Source organism: Passer domesticus, chromosome 5, assembly GCF_036417665.1.
Source record: "Passer domesticus isolate bPasDom1 chromosome 5, bPasDom1.hap1, whole genome shotgun sequence".
In the NCBI taxonomy this organism is placed as follows: domain Eukaryota; kingdom Metazoa; phylum Chordata; class Aves; order Passeriformes; family Passeridae; genus Passer; species Passer domesticus.
Genome location: NC_087478.1, coordinates 78,854,135 through 78,874,493, shown reverse-complemented (window position 1 = coordinate 78,874,493; position 20,359 = coordinate 78,854,135). Strand labels below are relative to the sequence as shown.

General features: G+C 41.9%; 1 protein-coding gene across 11 annotated transcripts in view; it reads right to left on the bottom strand.

Moving 5' to 3' along the window:
* Positions 1-20,359, bottom strand: part of CALD1 (caldesmon 1) — a 211,457-nt gene that overhangs the window by 71,186 nt on the left and 119,912 nt on the right. For 10 of the 11 annotated variants that reach the window (XR_010362826.1, XM_064421336.1, XM_064421338.1 and 7 more), the window contains one exon: positions 11,023-11,134. Coding sequence is in view for 10 of the 11 variants with exons in the window: in XM_064421336.1 (XP_064277406.1) it covers positions 11,023-11,093 (71 nt within the window). In the remaining variant the exon portion in view is untranslated. Of the gene's footprint in view, positions 1-11,022; positions 11,135-11,813; positions 12,082-20,359 lie in introns of those variants that run through there. The other variant, XM_064421339.1, reaches the window with a different exon arrangement.

The following is a 20,359-nucleotide window of genomic DNA, read 5'->3' as shown; positions in this document are numbered from 1 at the left end:
CCTGAACATTTCAGGTTTGCCTTGAAGATATATTTTCTACATTCAATTTATCTATATCCTCCACTTACATTCAGGCCTGAAAAAACATGATGATATTTTCAAATACTTAGTAGGAGGTTTTCTCATATTAATTTAATCACCAATAATTCCTTCTCTTTAGAATATTGAAATGACTCATCCATGCCATCAAAAATTTGGGTGAGAAATGAGAACACAGCCCTGAAGGAACTTAGTCAGTCCTCCAGTCTAAGATGATTACATGCTAATGAGAGAAAAGACTAGCTTGTAGAAGAGAGAAGGGGAAGGGGGGGTGGAATTAAATCTTTTCCTTAAACAAATTCATCTTGTGGCATTCCAGCACAGACGAACCCTCCAGCTATCATAACTCACTGGTTTGAAAAGGTCATTAGCACTCTATCTCATTTTGCTGGGAGAAGGAAGAGCCAAATTCATGGCCATGACATGAAAATTTGCCCTTGCTTTTGCTGTGGGATGACCTGATCCCCTGAAATCCTACAGAGGACATTCTGAGGGACGTTTTTTGTGAAATAACAGCAAAATCCATCCATCATGATCATCACAAACCCATCCATCCTGCAGCCCCAGTAAACGCAGCAATAGCATCAAAGCAAAATACACAGAACTTCAGGCCCTGCTTTTCCCCCTTCTTTCTACACTTCCCTACCCAACAATGTCTTTTTCCTTCTCAGAACAGCCAGGATATGTGGCACCAGACACATGATGCCTGCACTCAAAAAATAAGCTGCAGTGGGAAGCACTTTGTTATCCGTGTCTGACCTTCAGAGGAATACCCCACTGTGCAAGCTGGACCATAAAAGGAATCCATGTGTAGCCAGTGTTTAGAAAATCCATCTCCTTGTCTTTCCCAGCTCTGGGACTGCCTTATTAAGACACTGAAGTAGTGGCTGCTGGAGAATCTCGGGAATGATCCGAGCAACAGTGCCCAGAACAAGCTTGTCATTTTGTGTAGGCTGAAAATGAACTTGAAAAAGCTCTGAGGACTGCTCAGCTTGGTGATCACAGGTGATCTAGTCAAAGAAACCTATTCTAAAGAAACTATGTCATCCTATTCCTGTGGAAATACCCACCACTTTTTTGCTTTGTTTTCATTTCTAACCAAATATTTTCTATTTGGGGAAAAAGGGACAAAATACACTGCAGATTGAGGACTTCATCTTGAGGGATGGCATGATGTGACATGCTAGTAAAATGGTATAATCATCTCATGAGGGAGCACAAGGACAAAAAACCCCTTCTGTACATGGATTATGGAAAGGGCTTTCCAGTCTCTGCTGTGCTCTGGTCCTCTGAGGGGATGATCGCACTGAAAGTGGGAGGCATAGAGGCAGCCTTTTGTGGTGGTTCACGTCCCAGCTGTAAGCATTTCTGGGAAAACCTGATGGCTGAGTTTTGAGTAACAGTTTTGGAATTCAGGTGAAGATCAAAAACAAATTTGTGAGGTTTCCCGCTTGTTGTTTTTCCCTGCTCCCAAAAGGTCCATTTCATTTAAAGCCATTTCTACCACAATATTTCTTTTCTCTTCTGAAAAACACAGATGGAAAAAGTTTTATTCTTTATATTAAGTAAGTATTCTGCTCTGGAGCCAACTTCAGCCCTATATCTTTCTCACCATTGTAATTACAACTCTGCCTTTCAGAAATTCCCAGGATTGATACACTGAGTATCTGATCTTCTCCCTATCACTAGAGGGCTGACAGTGTTATAAATGAAACCAGCTTGCTCCTGTTAACACTGTCTGCTCGTTGGAATTCTGCTCAAAAACAACCTCCCAACCTCAAAAGATATACTTCTCCAAATTAAGCTATTACACATAGGAACCTGTCTGGTGGTAGGAAAATGTGTCTTGTGAACACATAACTGTCTGTGTTCACAGTGACTTTAGAAGTGCATCATAGCTACAGAGTCCTTGCTTGTGTAGAGAAATAGCAGAAAATTACCTCAAACCTGGTTTGAAACCAAGAGCATTAAATCTGTGCAAACCTCCCAGTGCAAATGTGACTCTGCTCACCCTCCCAAGCTGTTTCACAATAAAACCTGCCTTGAGAGAGGCTCAGCTAACAAGCAGTGAATCAAGTCATGGTGATTTGGTTTCTTTCTACTCTGCATATTTAATTGACTTTAAAATTTGCCATGATATGTATGCATCAGGTCAAAGAGGTCTCACTAAGAAGGGAGCACTTAATTCAATCAACCAATCAATCCATACACCAAAATGTTGCCTACACCAACATGTGGTCTCAAGCTGGTGGCAGAGGGAAGTAGGAGTATGGAGAAGTAACTTAACCAAACCTGTGAAGAAGCTTTGCTTTTGGGTACCAACTTAGGGCACCTCTTCTGGTCTCAGCACAAGAACCCAGTCCACCTAGAAGATAACCTTTGCTAGAGCAGTCCTTGCTGTCTGCTTCAATTATGTCTGCATTGAAAATGGGTCATAACTCACCTTAAAGGAAACTGAGGCATGTTTTTAGAAAAATGTCAGAGAAAAAAAACCCCAAAACCAAAAAAAGATAGTCACAACTTGCTGGCCTTCTATTCAAGACTATCTAGCAAAGACTCTTAATAAGCAAGTTTATTTGAACCAACCAAAAAGTTTTGACATAAAAAGGAGCAAAACAGCATCTATTTATATTTCCTTAATATCAAGCAATGTGAAGCTAACCTTTAACTGTCACACACACTACCCACTGGTTTATACTTTCCAACAAACAAAAAGAAATGCATCCTGCTTACTTTTCCACTTCCCATCACCCTCGCTGCTCCCCAGGCACCAACACAACTGCTGCTCCTACTCTGTGTCACTGTGTTGAGCTGACCCTTGGGAACTCTGCTGTCACCAGGCTTCTTTCCAAAGGCCTGGCTGCCCACTGACCTTATTTCTGGCCAGGAATTCTTCCTGAGCTGTGTGCTGATTAATTAATTCGCCCAAGATGCCACCTGATGAGTTCCTTCATGCTACGAAAGGCCTTGATCACGCAAGGACAGTCTGCTGGCAAGAGGCATTTTCCTCGTTTAGCACGAGCTAATGAGTAGGCTACGATGAGAGAAATAAAGTCGCGTATAAACATTTATCTTCAGTAATTAAAAACTTATTTAAAGGCACAAAGCCAAAAATGCAGAAGCTAATTGACCAAATGAGATGCTTCTGCAAGTTGAAATCAGTTTGGGGTTTCATTTGCAAATCACATTTTTCCTCTGTGGTTCTTTGAACTGAGCTGTGAAGGGATGGCTTTGCCCGGGCTGCCAGCAATCTGATAGTGTTTACATAACTCTGCTTATTCGTGTGTAAAACTTGTTAGCATTTTACTTCATTTAATCTCTTATCCCTGCAAACCAGTTGGCCCCAGCTTTTTAAGGGGAAATCTCATCCTCTGATTATCTGGTTTAATTTCAGATATTAGATCATAAAGACATTAATAAAATACAAACTCACACTGGGAAGCAGATGCTCCTAGAAATACTCTGGCTAAATTTATTTTCATCTCATTCCTTAGAGAGTCTTACAGCTGGGCAATAACTGCAATTTCTCTCACATCTGATAATTTCTATCATTCTGAGCCCATAATGCCCTGAATAATAGTAACATCATTAAGCAATAAGTTCAACGATGCTCTTGTTCTCTTAGAAGAAGACATTTAAATGTAATAACTAAGAGGTACCATTCCAATTCTGCAAATTTGCAGTTTTAAAGGTTGACATTAGTTCTTCTGTCCAGACCCTTGTAACACACAGATACAGCCTACAGAGCATGTTACTGCAGGTAAATATATCAAACATATTTGCCTGAAGAGAATTCTTTAAAACTTTTCCTAAGACACAGGGATATTCAACCATCAGCTTCTTCTGTTTGGGAGCAACACAGTATTCCCTTTGTTTTTCTTTAAACTAAATGACATTTGTTGTTGAGCATCACTATTAAATATAAGGCCTTATTTCATCAAAAGAAGGGTTAATTTTTCAGCCAACTCATTTGTAAGCATGTGCATTTGTGTGATGAAGTAAATTTAATCCTATGGCAGGAGAATGCTTTATACAATGAATTAAATTAACTCTGCCACGTGCACTGGTTGTGGCTATCAGGCACATGGAAAAGACTAAGCAGCTGAGAGCTCAGCTACATACTTATTGTCTAGGAAGAAATGCAGAAATATAGAGATTTCCCTGCCTAAGAGTCTGACAGAAGTGGACCAGAGACCAAGAACATAAACTTTTTTTAACTCTAAGCCAGTTTAGAACAATGCCTTTGGTCTCTGCCATGTGGAGTTAACAGAATTTAAGCTGCATGCCCTGCTGTGGATGGCACAGGAAGCTTGAAGCCTCTGTGCCTTCACAACCTTAGGCCAACGTTCATTAACACAGCCTTTTTGCATTTCAAGTATCTGAAGTCTCTTGTATGAGAAAATTCTGGTGGCAGATATGATTTACACTCTTTGAAGGGGCACAGATGCAAGAGTGCTGCAGTCTTCCCTGGCTTAACAGATTGCATACCGCCAAATTGCATCTAAGATACTAAATATATCTAATTTTTCAACATAAACATGGCAGAAAAGCCATTGACACTTATTTGTGCTATATCAGCTACTTTTCTTACATTACTTTTTTTTTTTGGGGGGGGGGGGGGACAGTACCTATGTTTTAGTCTAATCCTGAAAATCATGATACAATTCCATGTTATATTGTTCCTTGCATGATGCTCTTTTAACCAGGCATGCTTGTCAGAATTATCAATAATAAGCACAAAAATCTGTGTCTCCATGCCAGTATTTAAATAAATATTTAAATAAGATCCAGCTCATGAGGGACATCAGTCCAGTTAAGGCTAATAAATTTACTGTAGGAAACAAAGGGCAGGTTTTCCACTGACAGTGGGTTATCTGATTACAGGATTGGAGGGGACTCTTTTCACCCAATAATTTCCAAAATTCCTTGGTGCTTCCAAGAGATGAAAGAGGGGGCATTTTGCCAATTGTTTGGATGCTAGATTGGAGCTGTCCTCCTAAAAGCTTGGCTGGTACAGGACACATAGTACCCAGATTAGAGTGATTTTAACATACTATAATCCATTATCTGGATTATTATATGAAATACTAAGGACCTGATTTTGTTGTGTGCTTAGGAATTGCAGTGGGTTCAGCTCAGTGAAGTCTGTACTCGCTATGTCTAGCTCCCTGGAAGAACAAAGCTGCTTTTATGAAAGATTTCTCTTGCATTTTAAAGAAAATGCAACCTGAAAACCACAAAAAATTAACCACTAAATTCTACCGAGCTTTCCATACATTTGGTTATTTCCTCCAGGGCATTTGAAATGCTGCAATAGCAAAGATTTGTTTAGTAGCCACTCTCCCTTGAGAGTGACTGCAGTAGAGAAGGTTTTAATGAGCCACTGGGTCATGCTTTTCTGCCCGGGTTAAGAATGAACACCAAAAATTGCACAACAGAGATTCAGTGTGAAGGGCCAAACCCACCTCAACAACCCAAATATGTCCTGTCAGTCCTGGAATTCCAGGCAGCTGTGAAGACAGGTTAACAGCTGGAGCACTCTGCTTCAATTTGTTCTCAACTCTCACGCATCTCTAATCTTATTTATTCAGTGCCTCGATATTTAACTCCTGGGCAGAAGATGTCATGTCTTGGTTCTAGCAAAAAGTGAGTATTTTACAGAAAGACAAACAGAAATCCCCAAAATATTTGCAACTTCAGGACATATGACATTCATGGAGAGATAAAACCACTGTAGGGTTCTTTCTAGTAGCAAGAGAGGCTTGGAATAGACAGAAGCACAGCCCTTAGGAGGACAGAGGCTTAACTAGTGGGGAAATTCAATTCTGAAATAAAGCATGGACATTGGGAAATTATATGGAACACACATGCAGCCAGCTTCTCTTATGTTCAAACATGCACTCATTGAAAACTTGTATTAAGAGCATATTCCCCTTTCCTCAACACAAACCTGAATTGAAGCATAATCTCTGAAAACTCTTCATAAAAACATAGCCAGACACTTGAGAACAAGAAATGGGCAACTCCTAGTGTTTCAAGAAAAAGGAAACCAGAAAGGAACCATTTTTGTGTAATTCCTAAACTCTGAATTCTGTTTAACATTTCTCCCCTATGTACACCCCATACCAGGGCTAACTCCACTGCAGGAATGAAAAACAGCTTCAGAAGTTATTTGTGATAATTCAACATTGATCTGACATGGACACACATTTATTCTCACTGTCCTGGACAGGAGAAGGACATTTTTTACTTTCTGTGGCTGGCAAAGATGACACTTCCTTGCTCTCCAGAAGTATTAGGATGCTATAGACACAAATGTGTCCAGGATTAACCTCTCCAGAAGATAAGAAATGTGCTTCTCATTGTCCTGCAATGATGTACCCTGCTGGTTTGACCTTCTTAACTTAGTGAATCAGTCCTTTGTGTGCTACCAGAGCTACAACGGGCTCAACAGGAACAGCAAAAACAGCATGTGAAATGTCTTTCTGCTTCTCTACACACCTTCAGGGATACAAACTGAAATTCACTTGACCTCTTTTTCAGTTGTACCAGTTGGGATTAACCATGTGTCTTGTTTTAGCCAAAGTTGCATTAAGCAATTTACTAGCCCAGGAGATTTTCAGCCTCCTGGAGGCTGCTGCCATCCCTGACCTGTAGAATTTTAATTTTTTTTAATCTTTAGCCACTGCCTTTAGAAATTAATGCTATCAGGAATGATACAGCTTTTTGGCGGTGTTTTTCTCTATGTCCTACTCACATAACCTTTTTAAGGGTGAATTTAGTAATATCTAATTGATCTGTATAACCCCTGCTCCTTGCCATATTTCCACAACAGAGTGACCAGCTTCTCTCCTTCCCCATGATATGATCTGCAATCCCTTAGGGAAGAGCATGACACAGGGCAAAACTCTGGTTCAGATTCAGAGTTCAGCTTCAGCTAAACGGAGGCCAGCCTGACAATGAGCCTAAACCTTCCTGAAGTCTGCAGTGGTGATGATGTGGCAAGGGAGCAGATTGGATCAGCTTCCTAGTATAATTTTTTAAAAAAGAAAAACAAACAAATAAAAAGGAGATACAAACACAACAACAGCCACAAATTAGACATGAAAATTCATGGCTGGTACAATGGCAAACCAGCCACTTGTAAAATTGAGGCTTAAGTGCTAAATAGATTAATCTGAGAAATATTCTTTAGAGAGTTCAAGGGGCTTTTTTGCTCTCAGTTATGCTGAGATCAAGGAATTAGGTCCATTGTCATTACGAGAAGTATTTCACCTCAATTTTTCAGTGCAGCTGCAGCAGACTGAAGTGGACCAGCAAGATACTCAGAAAGCACCACCCCTGCAGACACACACAGACTCTACCCAGCTCCAGGCTGAATTCTTCCAGCATCAGTTACAACATCAAAATGACACAACCCAATGGTTTTGTTCTTTTACTGCCTAGGAAGAGGCACAAAGCAGCAGGTGGTATTTGTTTTTTCCCTTGCTGCAAGAAGCCAGTCCCCTGTGCTCCAATTCCACATGGGATTCTTCCTGTCAGCTACGTGCAGCTCACTTCTCAGACAGCCCTGACACTCCAGCACAGAATGCACCCTGGGGCTGGGAAGGCAAAGCCTTCACCCAGCTCCTTCAGGGCTGCCACTGCCCCATAAACCAGCTGGCTGGAATAACTCAGGTAGGGCTTCACCCAAAGGCCACAGAAATCAGTGCAAAGCTTCCCACTGGCTCCAGGCTGGCACCTCAGGGCTTTATAAAACCCAGGCACAGCAGTTCCTCTGCCCCTGGGGAGCAGGAAAAAGCCTCAGCTTTGCCACAGAGCCATTAAAGATGTAGCACATCCCATCACCCCAACAGCTGGAGGTTTTCCTTTTTTCCCCAACCAGTACAAATCAGATAGAGAATGCTGCCAGACAGGCACAAGTTAACACTGCCATACTTTGTCCTGGGTTTTCCAGGCTGTGCCTGAAAAGTCTCCTTCCCACCTGAGCTGCTGGGTCCCCACCAGGCTGAGCACATGCAATAAATCTGACAGCCTGGGAGAAAGCTGGACAGAGTCCCATATGTCTGCTGTTGGAAACATGCCCCCTAGACAGGTCTGCAGTGCTGCTCCAAACACATTGATAGGCCTCCAGAGATCCAGACAAATATAAACAGTAAAAAAAAAAAAAATTAAGAAAAAAAAATCTGGCTGGACAACATTTCTGGGTGGGCACAGTGAGCCTGTGTGGGGAATCCAGAATGTCTGGAGTACCTTGAAATTATAAGAATTTAAAATGCAAAAAAAAACCACTTTGTTTTTGAGTTGGTGTCAGTTTTTGCCTCTGCATGAACTACTAGACACAGCATGTACCAGGGGTGAAATGCAATATTGGTCTTCGAGAGACAAAGTGAGTCCTCAGGATCAGTCCAAAGCATATGAACCCAGAATGGCAGGGCTACACAGCACAACAAATATTTCCAACAGATTTCTAATGGGAAAAAAACCCCAAAACACAAAGCCTAACACCAGACCTCGAGGACTGAACTTACACAGAGCTTCTCCAAAGATTGAATAGCTGGACATCAGTGGCTCCAGCATCACAGACATTTGGGAATTTGACAGCTCATGAGTCTCCACCACCCCTAACAGAGCCTCAGGCTCTGATGAAGGCATGATAACACCAAGCCACTTGGGCATGTGGTGCAGGAGTCCATGCTGCTACATTTTCACCCCTCAGTCTTTCTTGGGCACAAAATCCAGCTAGAAAAACAAGCTTCCAATGGACATTTATCCCAGGAAAGGGCAAAATGCTGAGTTACAGCAGTGCTGATGGGCATGGCTGCTGGCATTTCTGGCTTTACTGCTCCACTCAAACACTAAACAGTATATGGGAGACCTGGCAAGCATGTTACAGCCTACACAGATATCCATCTCTCCATCTCCCAGCAGAAATGCCTTCAACCAGTGCTGGATTCCCCACAGCAAGGCCACAGCCCACTGATGGGAGGGCTGGGGAAATGGCCTCTGCCCAGAACTCATGAAGGAACATTTCCAGCCTCCGTGCTGCGCTTTAGGACTGCACAACCCACTCCATAAAACACCTGAAAGTGCTCAGAGGCAAGTCTGGCAAGCAGATTTCTGCAGCTTATGACATGTGAACATGTTGTGGTCGTATTATTAAAGGCAAAGATGATCCCCAAATCCCCAAAAATCTGAATTCGCCAAAACCAATGCAGCATCACATATTCATTTGTTAATAACAGCCCCAGTGCTGCTGCCCTTCCCTCTGAGTGAGCCCTGCAATGGGGGCAAATGCTCAGCTCAGCTCCTGCCCCACTTTGCCCTCACTGGGGCAGGATTTGGGAGGTCCCAGCTCCCAGAGTCACATCCCAACTTGAGAATCAGGCTCTGTTATTGTTAAAGCAAACCAAAAATAAAAAGGCCAGACTAAATTATTTTTAAGATCCTGAGATTTTTAAAGCAGTCTTGTGACTTTTAAGGGGTCTGACTCATTGTGCTTGAATGCTTGAAGCTGGCAGCAGCAAAGGGAGTGCAGCAAGATTCAGCGTACAGTAATTTATTGTTGAAAGCCTTCAACTGTGTGGGAAAGGGCATGGAGCACATCTGCAGTGATTAGGGAGAAAAAGGGACACAGGCTGCCACCAAGATACCCTCCCCCATGAAAGCACCACACTAGACCCCAACAAAGCACCCCAGACATGGAAAAGCCACTTCCCATTAGCAGGACGTGACATGGCACCCTGGATTTCACCTCAGATTTCAGCTTTCATTTTACACATGACACCCTGGATTTCAGCTCCAGGGATGGCAAGGGCAGAGCCCACTATCCCCGACCCCCAGGGCTGTCCCTGCCTGCCCAAACCAGCCACACCACAGGGCTGATGCCCAGGTTACCCCACAGCCTCTGAATCCTCAACAAGAGCCTGGAGGCCTTCAAAAAAAAGTGAAGTGGCATTTTTCTACAGAAACTCCCAAACTACAGCCCCTAACATCCTCCACAGAGCACCCAAGGCCTCTATTCCTAACAAACTCCAAGGTCTCTTTCCTTTAACAGCTTTGCTCAAAGAAGAAGAAACAAAAATGAAGTCTCTTTTCAGAATTAAGTACATAAATGAGAAAAAAAATGTGCTTAAACCTAGCTTTTATTTTTTTAAATCAGTGCAGCGTTAATAAGCTAAATCAAATCTCTTTATCACTGAAGACATTTCAAAAATAAATGAAGCCTTTCTCCCTGCTTAGACCAGTGTAAATCATGAAATTTCATTAAAGCAAACAGAACTGTACAGGTGTGAAATGGGTTTAGTTAATGAAATGTCATTGCCAGTATTTTCATTATATTTCTTTCATAAATTGACATCATCATACCCACATCAAATTCTGCTCTCGTTTCACCAAAGTAAATCTGTGACCACTGACAGCAAATGCTGCTCTCGCTGCACACATAAAGTGACCGTAAATGAGTAAAAAGCAACAGGCAGTACAAACACAGCAGCAACTGCCCAGTAATGGCAGACAAGTCACACATGTGCTATACTACATACACCAAGTGCATCCCACCTGTCAATTTATATCTTAGAACTTTACCTTTAGTAATATCTGATAACTTTATCTTATAACAATCTTAACAATCTTATAACTTTACCTTTATAATATCTGATATATAAATATCTGGCAAACACAATCCCTTCTGCACAGCACTCACACAGCATCTGATGATGAGCTTTCCTTTCTTTGACTTCACATGGCCATATTCCACCACCTTTGCTGTTTACATTTATCCATGTAGCAGAATAACTAGGAGCCAGATATTCACAACAGACTAAGGAAATTAGAAAATACACCCAACAACTTTAGCTAAAGCTGTTTTTTTGGCACATATCTTTAGCACGAGGAGTCTTTGGAACTTAAGGCAGAAATTCTCGTAGCCACTGCTACTCAAAGGCCAGGCACCAGCACCATTTTCCAGATGCAGTAACTCACCTCTCTGCTTCCAGGCGCATTTCCTCACGCTTTTGCCTCCTGAGCTCTCTGCGGCGTTCAAAGTCATCCATGGTGGGTGTTTAAGTGTTCCAAGCTCTGGGAAGATCCAAATCTAAGAGGGAGATGATCACTTAGATGAGAGTGAAAACACAAGGGATGCATCTAACCGAGTCCATTTAGTTTTGTTTTGCTGTCTTGGCGTAGCTGTAACTATTTTCTTTTTCCATCAAAAAACTCAACTTCCTCAGTATTGTTGAGATAAACAAGATTAATGAAATGTCTTGTAGGATAAACATAGCCCGTGCCTGCGTTGAGTTTCCTAGTTAAAATTAAATCAACATGCTTCAAGTAAGGACTGTATACATCTGCTAGCCACAGACTAGCTATTTGTAACGTCACAGGTCTTTTCCACTAACAAAAGCAACAATTCAGCAGGATTTTTAACTTTCAGCTTCCAATTTTTCACCGCAAGCAATAAAAGCACTGCACAAGAGAGTTCTTATTTTCTTTAGCTGCACAGATAATTAAAGTTCTGCAGAAGTTTGTCCCCGTCCGGCTGTTCCCACCCCCACCTTCAGAAAAGCAGAAAAAAAAAAGCAAAGAGAAAATGAGCGAAGAAAGAAAAAGAAAAGAGGGGTGAAAAAAGAGAACAAAAAGCGAAACAAGAAAAATAAGCAACTGCTTTTAGATACACTCAGGGGAAGTCAAGCTATGTAGAAAACCTGCTCAAAAAACAAAGAGTAGCAATACATTTTTTGTAGCTGAATCCGCGCGTTTTGCCCGTGCCCTACCTTCTTCTTTATGATTTAGTCCATGAAGTATTTTCCCCTTTACAGTTCTTCATATACAAAGCCTTTCCAGCCTCGGTTTATATCCCATCAAGCCGACTATTACAGAATTCCCCTGCAGCCCCCAAACCAAAAATGACTACCAGAAAAGGGAAAGCTGTTCTCTTTTTGTCCCTGCTTTGTTTACAGAGCTGTCAGTGGTTAGTTAAACTCTGCCTGGAATCTGGCATTTAAGGCCTGCTCTAAGATTGCTTCCTGTGCAGGGCTGGAGGCCTCAGCTTCCTCTGCAATCCCAGCCCCGGCGCTGCACTCGCAGCATTTCCACCCCCCACGTCCCCCCCAAAATCCGCGTTTTCCCAGCCCGTCGCTCCGCGGGGAAATCCACCGCACTAAAACTTCCAAAGGTGGCCCAGGAGCTGCTCACGGCTGGAGGCAAACCAAGCCAAGGTGCATTTGGGCATTATTTGAAGCGCTCTGTTTGCAGATGGAGATCTGTCTGGTGGCTTTATTTATGTTCCCGAGTGCCCTCCCCGTAAAATCACTGGCACCAGAAAAGCCTTGCATGGCTTCGGGGAATTCATGGCTTTTTCTGCCCCCTTTCTTGGATTAAAACACTGCTGAGGGCAGGGGTTTGTGGAGGTTATTTTATTAGTTGACTTTCCCTGGGGGTATTTTTCTTTTTGATTTGTTCCCAGATTGGGGGATTTAAATTTTTCATGTTGTTGACATGATTTTCCTCGCATTTGTCTGGGGTTGTTTTGCGGAGATTCAAGGGAAAGATTAATTTTGCAAATCTGATAGAGACACTACAATTGCTGCCTCTTACCTTTTTTTAAATTCAGTTAGACCATGCACCTAAAAAACAAGTTGTAAAAAGATTTTTTGCCAATCTTGTGTTTACTCTTAGCACTAGGTACCCCTAGAAGAACCCAAAAAGGCAAATTTTCCATTTTCTCCCAAGAAGTGTTTCCATCTCAGCCCACATATGCAGCTAAATCTGGCCCCAGTTTCTTTACTAGAGGACTGTGACTTGTAGGGCTGATGTGGATCCCCCTGGCTGGGAGACAAGGATCAAAGGAGGAATGGCACACTACAGAACAGGATCAAAGCATCATGCTGGGTTTCTGTGCAATGACAGTGTCCTCAGGAATCAAGACTTTACCAGGCAGCAGCACTCTGTCTGTGGAGCACAGTCACCATCAGGGATTTAAACAGAGAGTTGGCTCTTAGGATGAGAGCTCACATGCTAGAAACAAGAATCCCAAAGCTTTTTCCTGCTTTGCCTCCCCAAAGCAGACGTGCTTTGATATCTGATTTATGTGCACCTTCATCACCTCCTACCCAGCCAGGCACATCACTCTCTGCATCTTTCAAGGCACACTCCTTCCTTCTGGGCTGCTCGAGGCTCTGTGCACCAACATTACCCCCATGCCCTCTCATGGTCCTCGGCACCACCTCTCATCTCCAAAAGCTCAAACTCTTCCTCACTGAGGAAGCCTGAGGAGGATAATAACAACAACCCAGATCTATTTCTGTTCTTCCTCCCCTCTTCTCCTTCCCAGGAGCACTGGGGAGATTGCCCAGCAGTGATAAGGAGTTCCCTGATGCAGCAAATTTTCCCCATCCCCAGGATACTTTTCTGACATGCAATGAAGATCAGATGGATGGATGGATGTCTTGGGAGGATGTCAAGGGTTTATCCCAGGGTAGTGTCTCAAAGGACTGAGGCACAGCCACTGCATGACATTCAGAAAGCTTTAAATCCAAATCTCAAAACTCAGGAATTCACTTAGGAAATGGAGGTCAGGTCAGCAGTTTGACCTTTAGCTAGCAAAGCCATATTAGTGCAAAAAAGGAGTTATCAGCCAGAAGGTTCACTTGAAGAAGTCAACTGTTCTGTGCTGTTCACTGTCTCCCCAGAAATGACAAGATGTCTTTCTGAGAACCACTTGACAATAACGTCTAAAAATTCTTCCCATTTCCACAAAAATATGCAATATATAATATAATACACATTTTTTATTCATGGTATAAAATCTAAGATTCTCAGAAGACTAAAAAATTGCTTTACTCATTGATGTAGGTATCAATTATTAGAAGTCTTTTCTACGAGCAGTTTTTTTGAGCGTGCACATTTTAATGCTTCTTTTTTAAGATTAAAATTATTCATGAGAAAAAACTTCCTGGGACAAAATGTAACACTCCACCCAGCTCCCCTCCGGGGCCTGCCTTCAAAGCCACTTGGGAAAATGTCTCTCTGCATGACCTTCCAAAGTATGCAAAGACATTTCATTTTTCTCCTCTTTGATTGCATATTTATTTTCCTGTAACACTCGTTTTTAATAGGTTGGTGTCAAACCAAAAAATGTTCATTTTGTGAAGAGGAAAACTATCCCAAGGAAACTGTTTTGAAAGCAATGTTCCATTCAACCTCAAAAAGAAAAATGCCCTAGTTTTATTTTAAATATAAAATTTTGAGGGTTCAAATTAAAATGGAAAATATTTTTGTATGTCAATTTATTTTTTTTCCAAATTATTTCCAGGTATGTTTTTCATCTAATTCACCTAGAAGACACCTATACATTTTAAAGAAGCATAAATATATATATTTATATATTTATTGAATAAATGTGGATGTCTGAAATTATTTGACCAGTTCTATTCCCCTGGCATCCCCATGTGCAAAGTACTTGAACATGGGCTACTCTTAGAGTGTGAACAGGTCCACCACTTACCATTTGGTTGTTTCTACTTCAAAACAACACCCTCAGCATCTTTTCAGCTTCAACTCCAATATGCAAGTGGACCAGGACTTATAAAAGTGAGAGACCCTGTGAGCAGTCATGTATTTTGGGTCCATTTTGGTTCACCTTGGGTGCAGCCCTGGCTGGGCTCTCATGCTGCCCAAGGTGGATCCTTTGAGGAGACCCTTTTAATAAATCCCTGCTTTATTCTTTAACTCCATCCAGCCTCTGTTCCAGGGCAGCCCTCCCAAGGCATCAGCACAAGGCTCTGTGCTGGCCATGCCTGGTGACTGCATCCCACAAGCACATTCCAGCTTACTTCCCTCTTAGTACCACAGCAAATTTCCCAATTTCCTCATTTACCTGAAGGGAAGAAAGGAGATTTGGCCTAAGTTTCTTGGTAGCAAGAGAAATCTGCTGAATTTCCCATCGTATCTCAAGACCTCTACACCCTGTTCCTCAGGTGTGTCCCCCCCATTTGTGATCTCAACAAGCCTCTCAGAATGGTGAATAAAGTGGGCTACCAGCACAGGCCCCTCCTGCACAATCCCAGTTTTCAGGGTCTGGTAGAAATTTCAGGGCTCTTCCAAGTCCAGCTACACAAGCGTTTCCCATTGCCATGATTTGGCATGAGAGACATTTAGGGAAGGGATGCAAAGTTTTGCATCCCTTCCCTAAATGTCTCTCATGCCAAACCATGACACCCATGTGCTTGCAATTAAACATTTGATTTTAAACATCTGACCTGTCCTCACTGCAGGATCAGGTGGTGACAGAAGTCCTAAGTCACTGCTGTCATTGCCCTCTGTATTTTTCTTAATACTACCACCAAAACCATCAAATTTCTCATTCAATTTTGACTTGAACCAAGACTGCATGCAGCTTTGTGACTTGCACCCTATTAATCCAAGTGTCCCATTTTCCCATTTGTGTCTGCCTCAGGTGGCTCAAAGCCCTGGTGTCCAAGCATGGGCCTTCCAAATGTCAGCAAAGGACTGGTCAGTGAGAAGCATAAAGGATACTTCACATTAGCTGGCTAAATGCCATGACATGGCATTTATCCCTAAGACTACCACTGCCCTTTCTTTCTACCTCCTCCACCTCAGAAGTGAAAACATAACCTCTTCATTGCCCCTTTTGAAGCTAAAAGCAACTCAGCAAGCAACACTCATTGTCTAAATGTGACTTGTTTAATCTGGCACCCGTGAAATGCAGGTATGACAGGCATTCTACTGCAATATCTGGGAGAATTAGAGTTCCTTAATCTATCTTCAGTCAAAACAAATAAATGTGTTTTTTATTAAAATCTGTCAGAAAACATTTGGAAATTATTTTCATTGCTCCCCTATTAATTCTGCTTTAGAAACATTCAGTGCCACTTAGGTCTTTTAGAAACAAGCATGACTTCATTGAAATCAAAAGGTGGAGTTCAAAGGATTGGTTTCTCCTTTGTCACACCTCATGCATGCTCCTTCTTTAATCCAAAATGTTAGATGTCACTGGAATCATATATTACCAACAGTAAGGCTCCATAAATTAATTTTCAATGTTCCTTTCATGCAAAACCACATCTGCAATTGTTTCTGTAAATTTGGCCAAGCATTCATGTTGACTGCAGAAAATAAACTCTTGTACATATACATATATACACACATACCCACAAACCCCTATCAAGCAGCTTTATTCCTTCCCAAACAGAATAGCTCATTTGGGATTTGAGGCAAAATAAATATACTAGGTCACATGAACACAGTTTCATTCCAATGTAGCTGTTCCTTGTTTCATCTGACCATGCTTCTTAGGACTTCCAAGGGCAATTCATCAATGGCAAACCAACCTTAGCATAAGAAAATCAAACTTTGGTGTTTTCTCAAAGTCCCTGTTTCAGTTCTTCAAACATTTCACTTACAGTTACCTGAGTATTTCCAAACAACTGACTTTATGAGAAGAAGGCAATGAAATACAAAGAATTTTAACAAGGAAATCAAACCCCCCACCTGGTAAAATCTCTGGCTTTGGTATGAAGTACATTTTCCGTCTCATCTTCCATAGGAGTGAAAAAAGCTCATATACATTGGTGGGGCATGTGCAAACCTGATTAATAGATTAGTGAACACCTCTGTGGCATCCTGAGCAAAAATCTGCAGTGATTACAGAGAATAGAGATTCCCAGCTGGTCCTTTGCAAGCTACTGGTGGCCCACAGGACCAGGCCATGGTCCAGACCTTCAGCTGCAGTAGGTGCTGAGCAGGTTTCACCAGCCCTGCCTCCAGCACAGGCTACCAAAGTGTACACCACAAATATTCTGGAAGGTTCCAGGCCCTGTGACAGCTCCCACTGCTACAGAGCCCCATGAAAATATTGACAGGCAGCTTTTTATAGAACTTTGCTCCTGCCAGAGTTCACTCCTTGGGTTGATGCCTTTTCAGGACTACCTAAAAACAGAGGCCAGACAAAATTAAGGGAATAAAAAGCGGTTATATTTACTGAAGGGCCTTCAGGTACATTTTGGGTAGATTAAGACCACCCAGGGGCTACACCCAAAAATGGATGACAGTTCACACATTTTCATACTTTTATAAATTTGGTCCATTTCCATAATCTTCCAGTTACAGCTTCAGTGAAGTAGTGAAGCCATTCACCCCAAGTCTGCTCCCTGCTCTCAACTCACTTTTGTTTACGTTTCTTGGGGGCTGACACAGTGAGGTGTCCTTGATTCCTGAGCCTAGAGAGGAATTGTTTTGTATGACCAAAATGGGAGGACAGTAGCTAACACTCTGTATGGCGTTTAGGGCTATACACTAAATAATTGCAGGATTACAAATATATCAAAAATATAAAAGCCAAAATCCTAAGGCATCAGAGCGTGCTGCTAAAAGATCCATGGTCCATTTCTTGTATCCATGATTAATTCAGCACTGGGGCAGGAGCTGCACTGCCCCAGAGGTGCCAGCAAACATTGGTGCTGCTGCAGCAGCAGGAGCTCTCATCTCAGAGCCAGTCATTTGCAGTGGAAAGTCCCCATTTATCTTTATTCCCTTAGGCAGGCTGACTGGCATTTCCACTCCTACTTCCTTCCTCTCCTTTACTGCACATGGACTTAAGGGCCAGGCAGAGATTTCTCTTGACATTTGGATTTGCATGTACTGGTCCCACCCCTGATCTCTGTGACATTTGTCTATCATTTCCCATTAGCAGAAGGAGGAAGAAACAAGACATAGCTGGAAGCTGCTGGCACAGCCACTGGTTCTCATGGTAGGAGGATCGACCCTTGACTCTCCCCTCCAAGTGTCCTCTGAATTATTTCAAATATGCTGTCCCCAAAGATCAGAAGGTACTGAAATGTTATTCATATACAAGCTAGAGTCAAAATCTTGGTCCTGTTGGAATCCTTGGCACGCTTCCCAGAGACTTCAATCAGGACTGGATTCCACCCACACAGACCAGAATAATCTCACATGCACAATGAAAGTTCCATGGGCATACTCTGCATGCCAGAAGCTGGTGTAATCTCAGATTTTGCCAGTATAGGCTGCTTCATCCTCTTGTACCTTTGTGCACACACATGCAAATGCAGAATTGCTTTTACTCTTGCAATCCTTATGGGAAATTAGTTATTTTCACATGTACCATCACCACTGAGGAAACACAGCCTTTTCTGTAGACACATAGTGCAGTGAAATCTTCATTGCCTTTTACCAATGTTTAACCATAAGTGAAAATGACCCAGGTAAGGACAATGAGGCAAAACAAAAAGAAATAGAAAGAATTTTGTAGTCCACAAAACTTTGTAAAAGTGCTTCATCCCCAAATGAGCTCTGACTCATGTTCGCTTTTTCCTGCAATCAAACACTTGGAAGCAAGCTCAAGGGACATCATCCACTAGTTAACCCTTGCCTTTTATCTGCCTCTACCAGCAAAGATCTTCATTTTGCTAATTAATCACAAGATTAATGCACTTCTTGCCCTGTTAAATGACAATGCCAATTTCCCACCAATTTCTGTTAAAAAAAACGCAGAGAATGGAAAAGAGTATCACACAGGCAGAAGCAGCTGCCGAGCTGTGGAGAAGCTTCACCAATACATTTTCTGAATGTATTTGTTTCCAAGCAGGTTTTACAAATGTTTCAGCATTCTATTTACACACTTTCTCTCTATCTCTCAGGTCTTGAATTAGAAGGCTGAGGCAATGCCATTAAAAATAATAAAATGTTTGAGCAAATCCTAAGGTGAGGTTCCAACAGCAATATTCCATCAGCCAGGCTTCAGACTCCACATGTTTTCTGGAACGCGTTTCAAAACAGAAAATCATGATACATTAAGCTACATAGTCAGTCATAAAACAGTAATAGAAAATAATATGAAGATACAATGCAGCCAGCTTACTGTGGCTTCACTTTTGTGTTTTCAACCCTTTTTCTTTTTGTACTAAAACACGCAGCTCTAGGATCAACTCTAATGAGTCTCTGTTGCTTGCTCTATTGAGCCAACACCAAGCAACAATACTAGGTTTTAGACATCATCCCTGCAGTTTTAAAGAAAAAAGAAATATGGCCAAAAAAAACACAACGGAAGTTCTTTGGTTTGCTTGACGAGTTTTCCCCTAAGAGACACTGAGTATTTTGAATTCAACCAGTTCCTTGGAAGAAATTAATTATACATTTTCAAGGTGTTGTCAGTTGCTTCTAAACTTCAACTCACCTTCCCTCCCAATATCTTTACACTTACACCAAAAAACACGTGTCACCATGATGTACACACTGCAGCAGAAAGGCCAGTTATTCCATGGCAGAACATCATGGAAATCTCTGGAATTGCAGCTGGCATGGATCCAGCTGCAGAAATACCTGCTGGGCTTTTCCAGCTCACACTTCTGGGCATCTTGAAAAATGAAACCCAGATTGTTTCCTGCCAAGTAGGTCTATAAATTTATCTCTAATGAGCAACAATTCCGTGTCATTTTGGTTGAAAGTTGAAGCAGGAGGTCAGTCCTGGCTTTAAAGAGGTAAAGCAGGGCAGCACAAACACAAAGCCTTTTAACATGACCATGCAAACCGGATTCACAAAATAGATGTATATCCCTCAAAGTCTACATCATAAACCTCCACTAGAGGCTGAGTTTAGCTGAAAACAAGGAAACCATGTCACCAAAACCAGAAGACCCAACAGCAGTGAGGATTTGGCCTGGCTCAGAGTCAAATAAACAAGACAGGTGAGACCTGGCAGCGTCCTGTGTGCACACAGACACACAAAAATGCTTTGCATTAATGTGACAAAAGAAAGTTGCACTTGAGCACTGCATAATGCAAATTTTCAAATGGCTTAATCTATTTAGGAACAGTGCCTCAAATATCTGTGCGGTCCAGAGGCAAAAAAAAAACCAACCAACCAACCCACCCATAAAAAAATAGCTTGCACCCTTAAGGAGAACAAAGACAACAAAATCCATATTTGAAAATCATAAATAAACAGCCAGATTTTTCAATGCCTACCTGAACCAAATAAAACCTTTATCACTTGTAAATACTGACAAGTGTCACTTCAGATCCTGTTAAAGGTGTCTCTTAAACATAAAAGACAGGTTGCTCCCTAGTTAAATCCTTTCTCTCTTGCTTTTCCACTGCTGAAGGTAATTGAAAACAGAAGACCTGCATCTTGGTGCAGCCTAGCTTTTCAGGAACAGAAAGTGTAAGTGCAATTATGTACATCACACTGCACATCAAGTTTGCTCTCAGTTGCACCCATCTACCTTCACACAAAGCCAATTAAAATCCAAATGCATCAACACTTAGAGTCATATGAAAT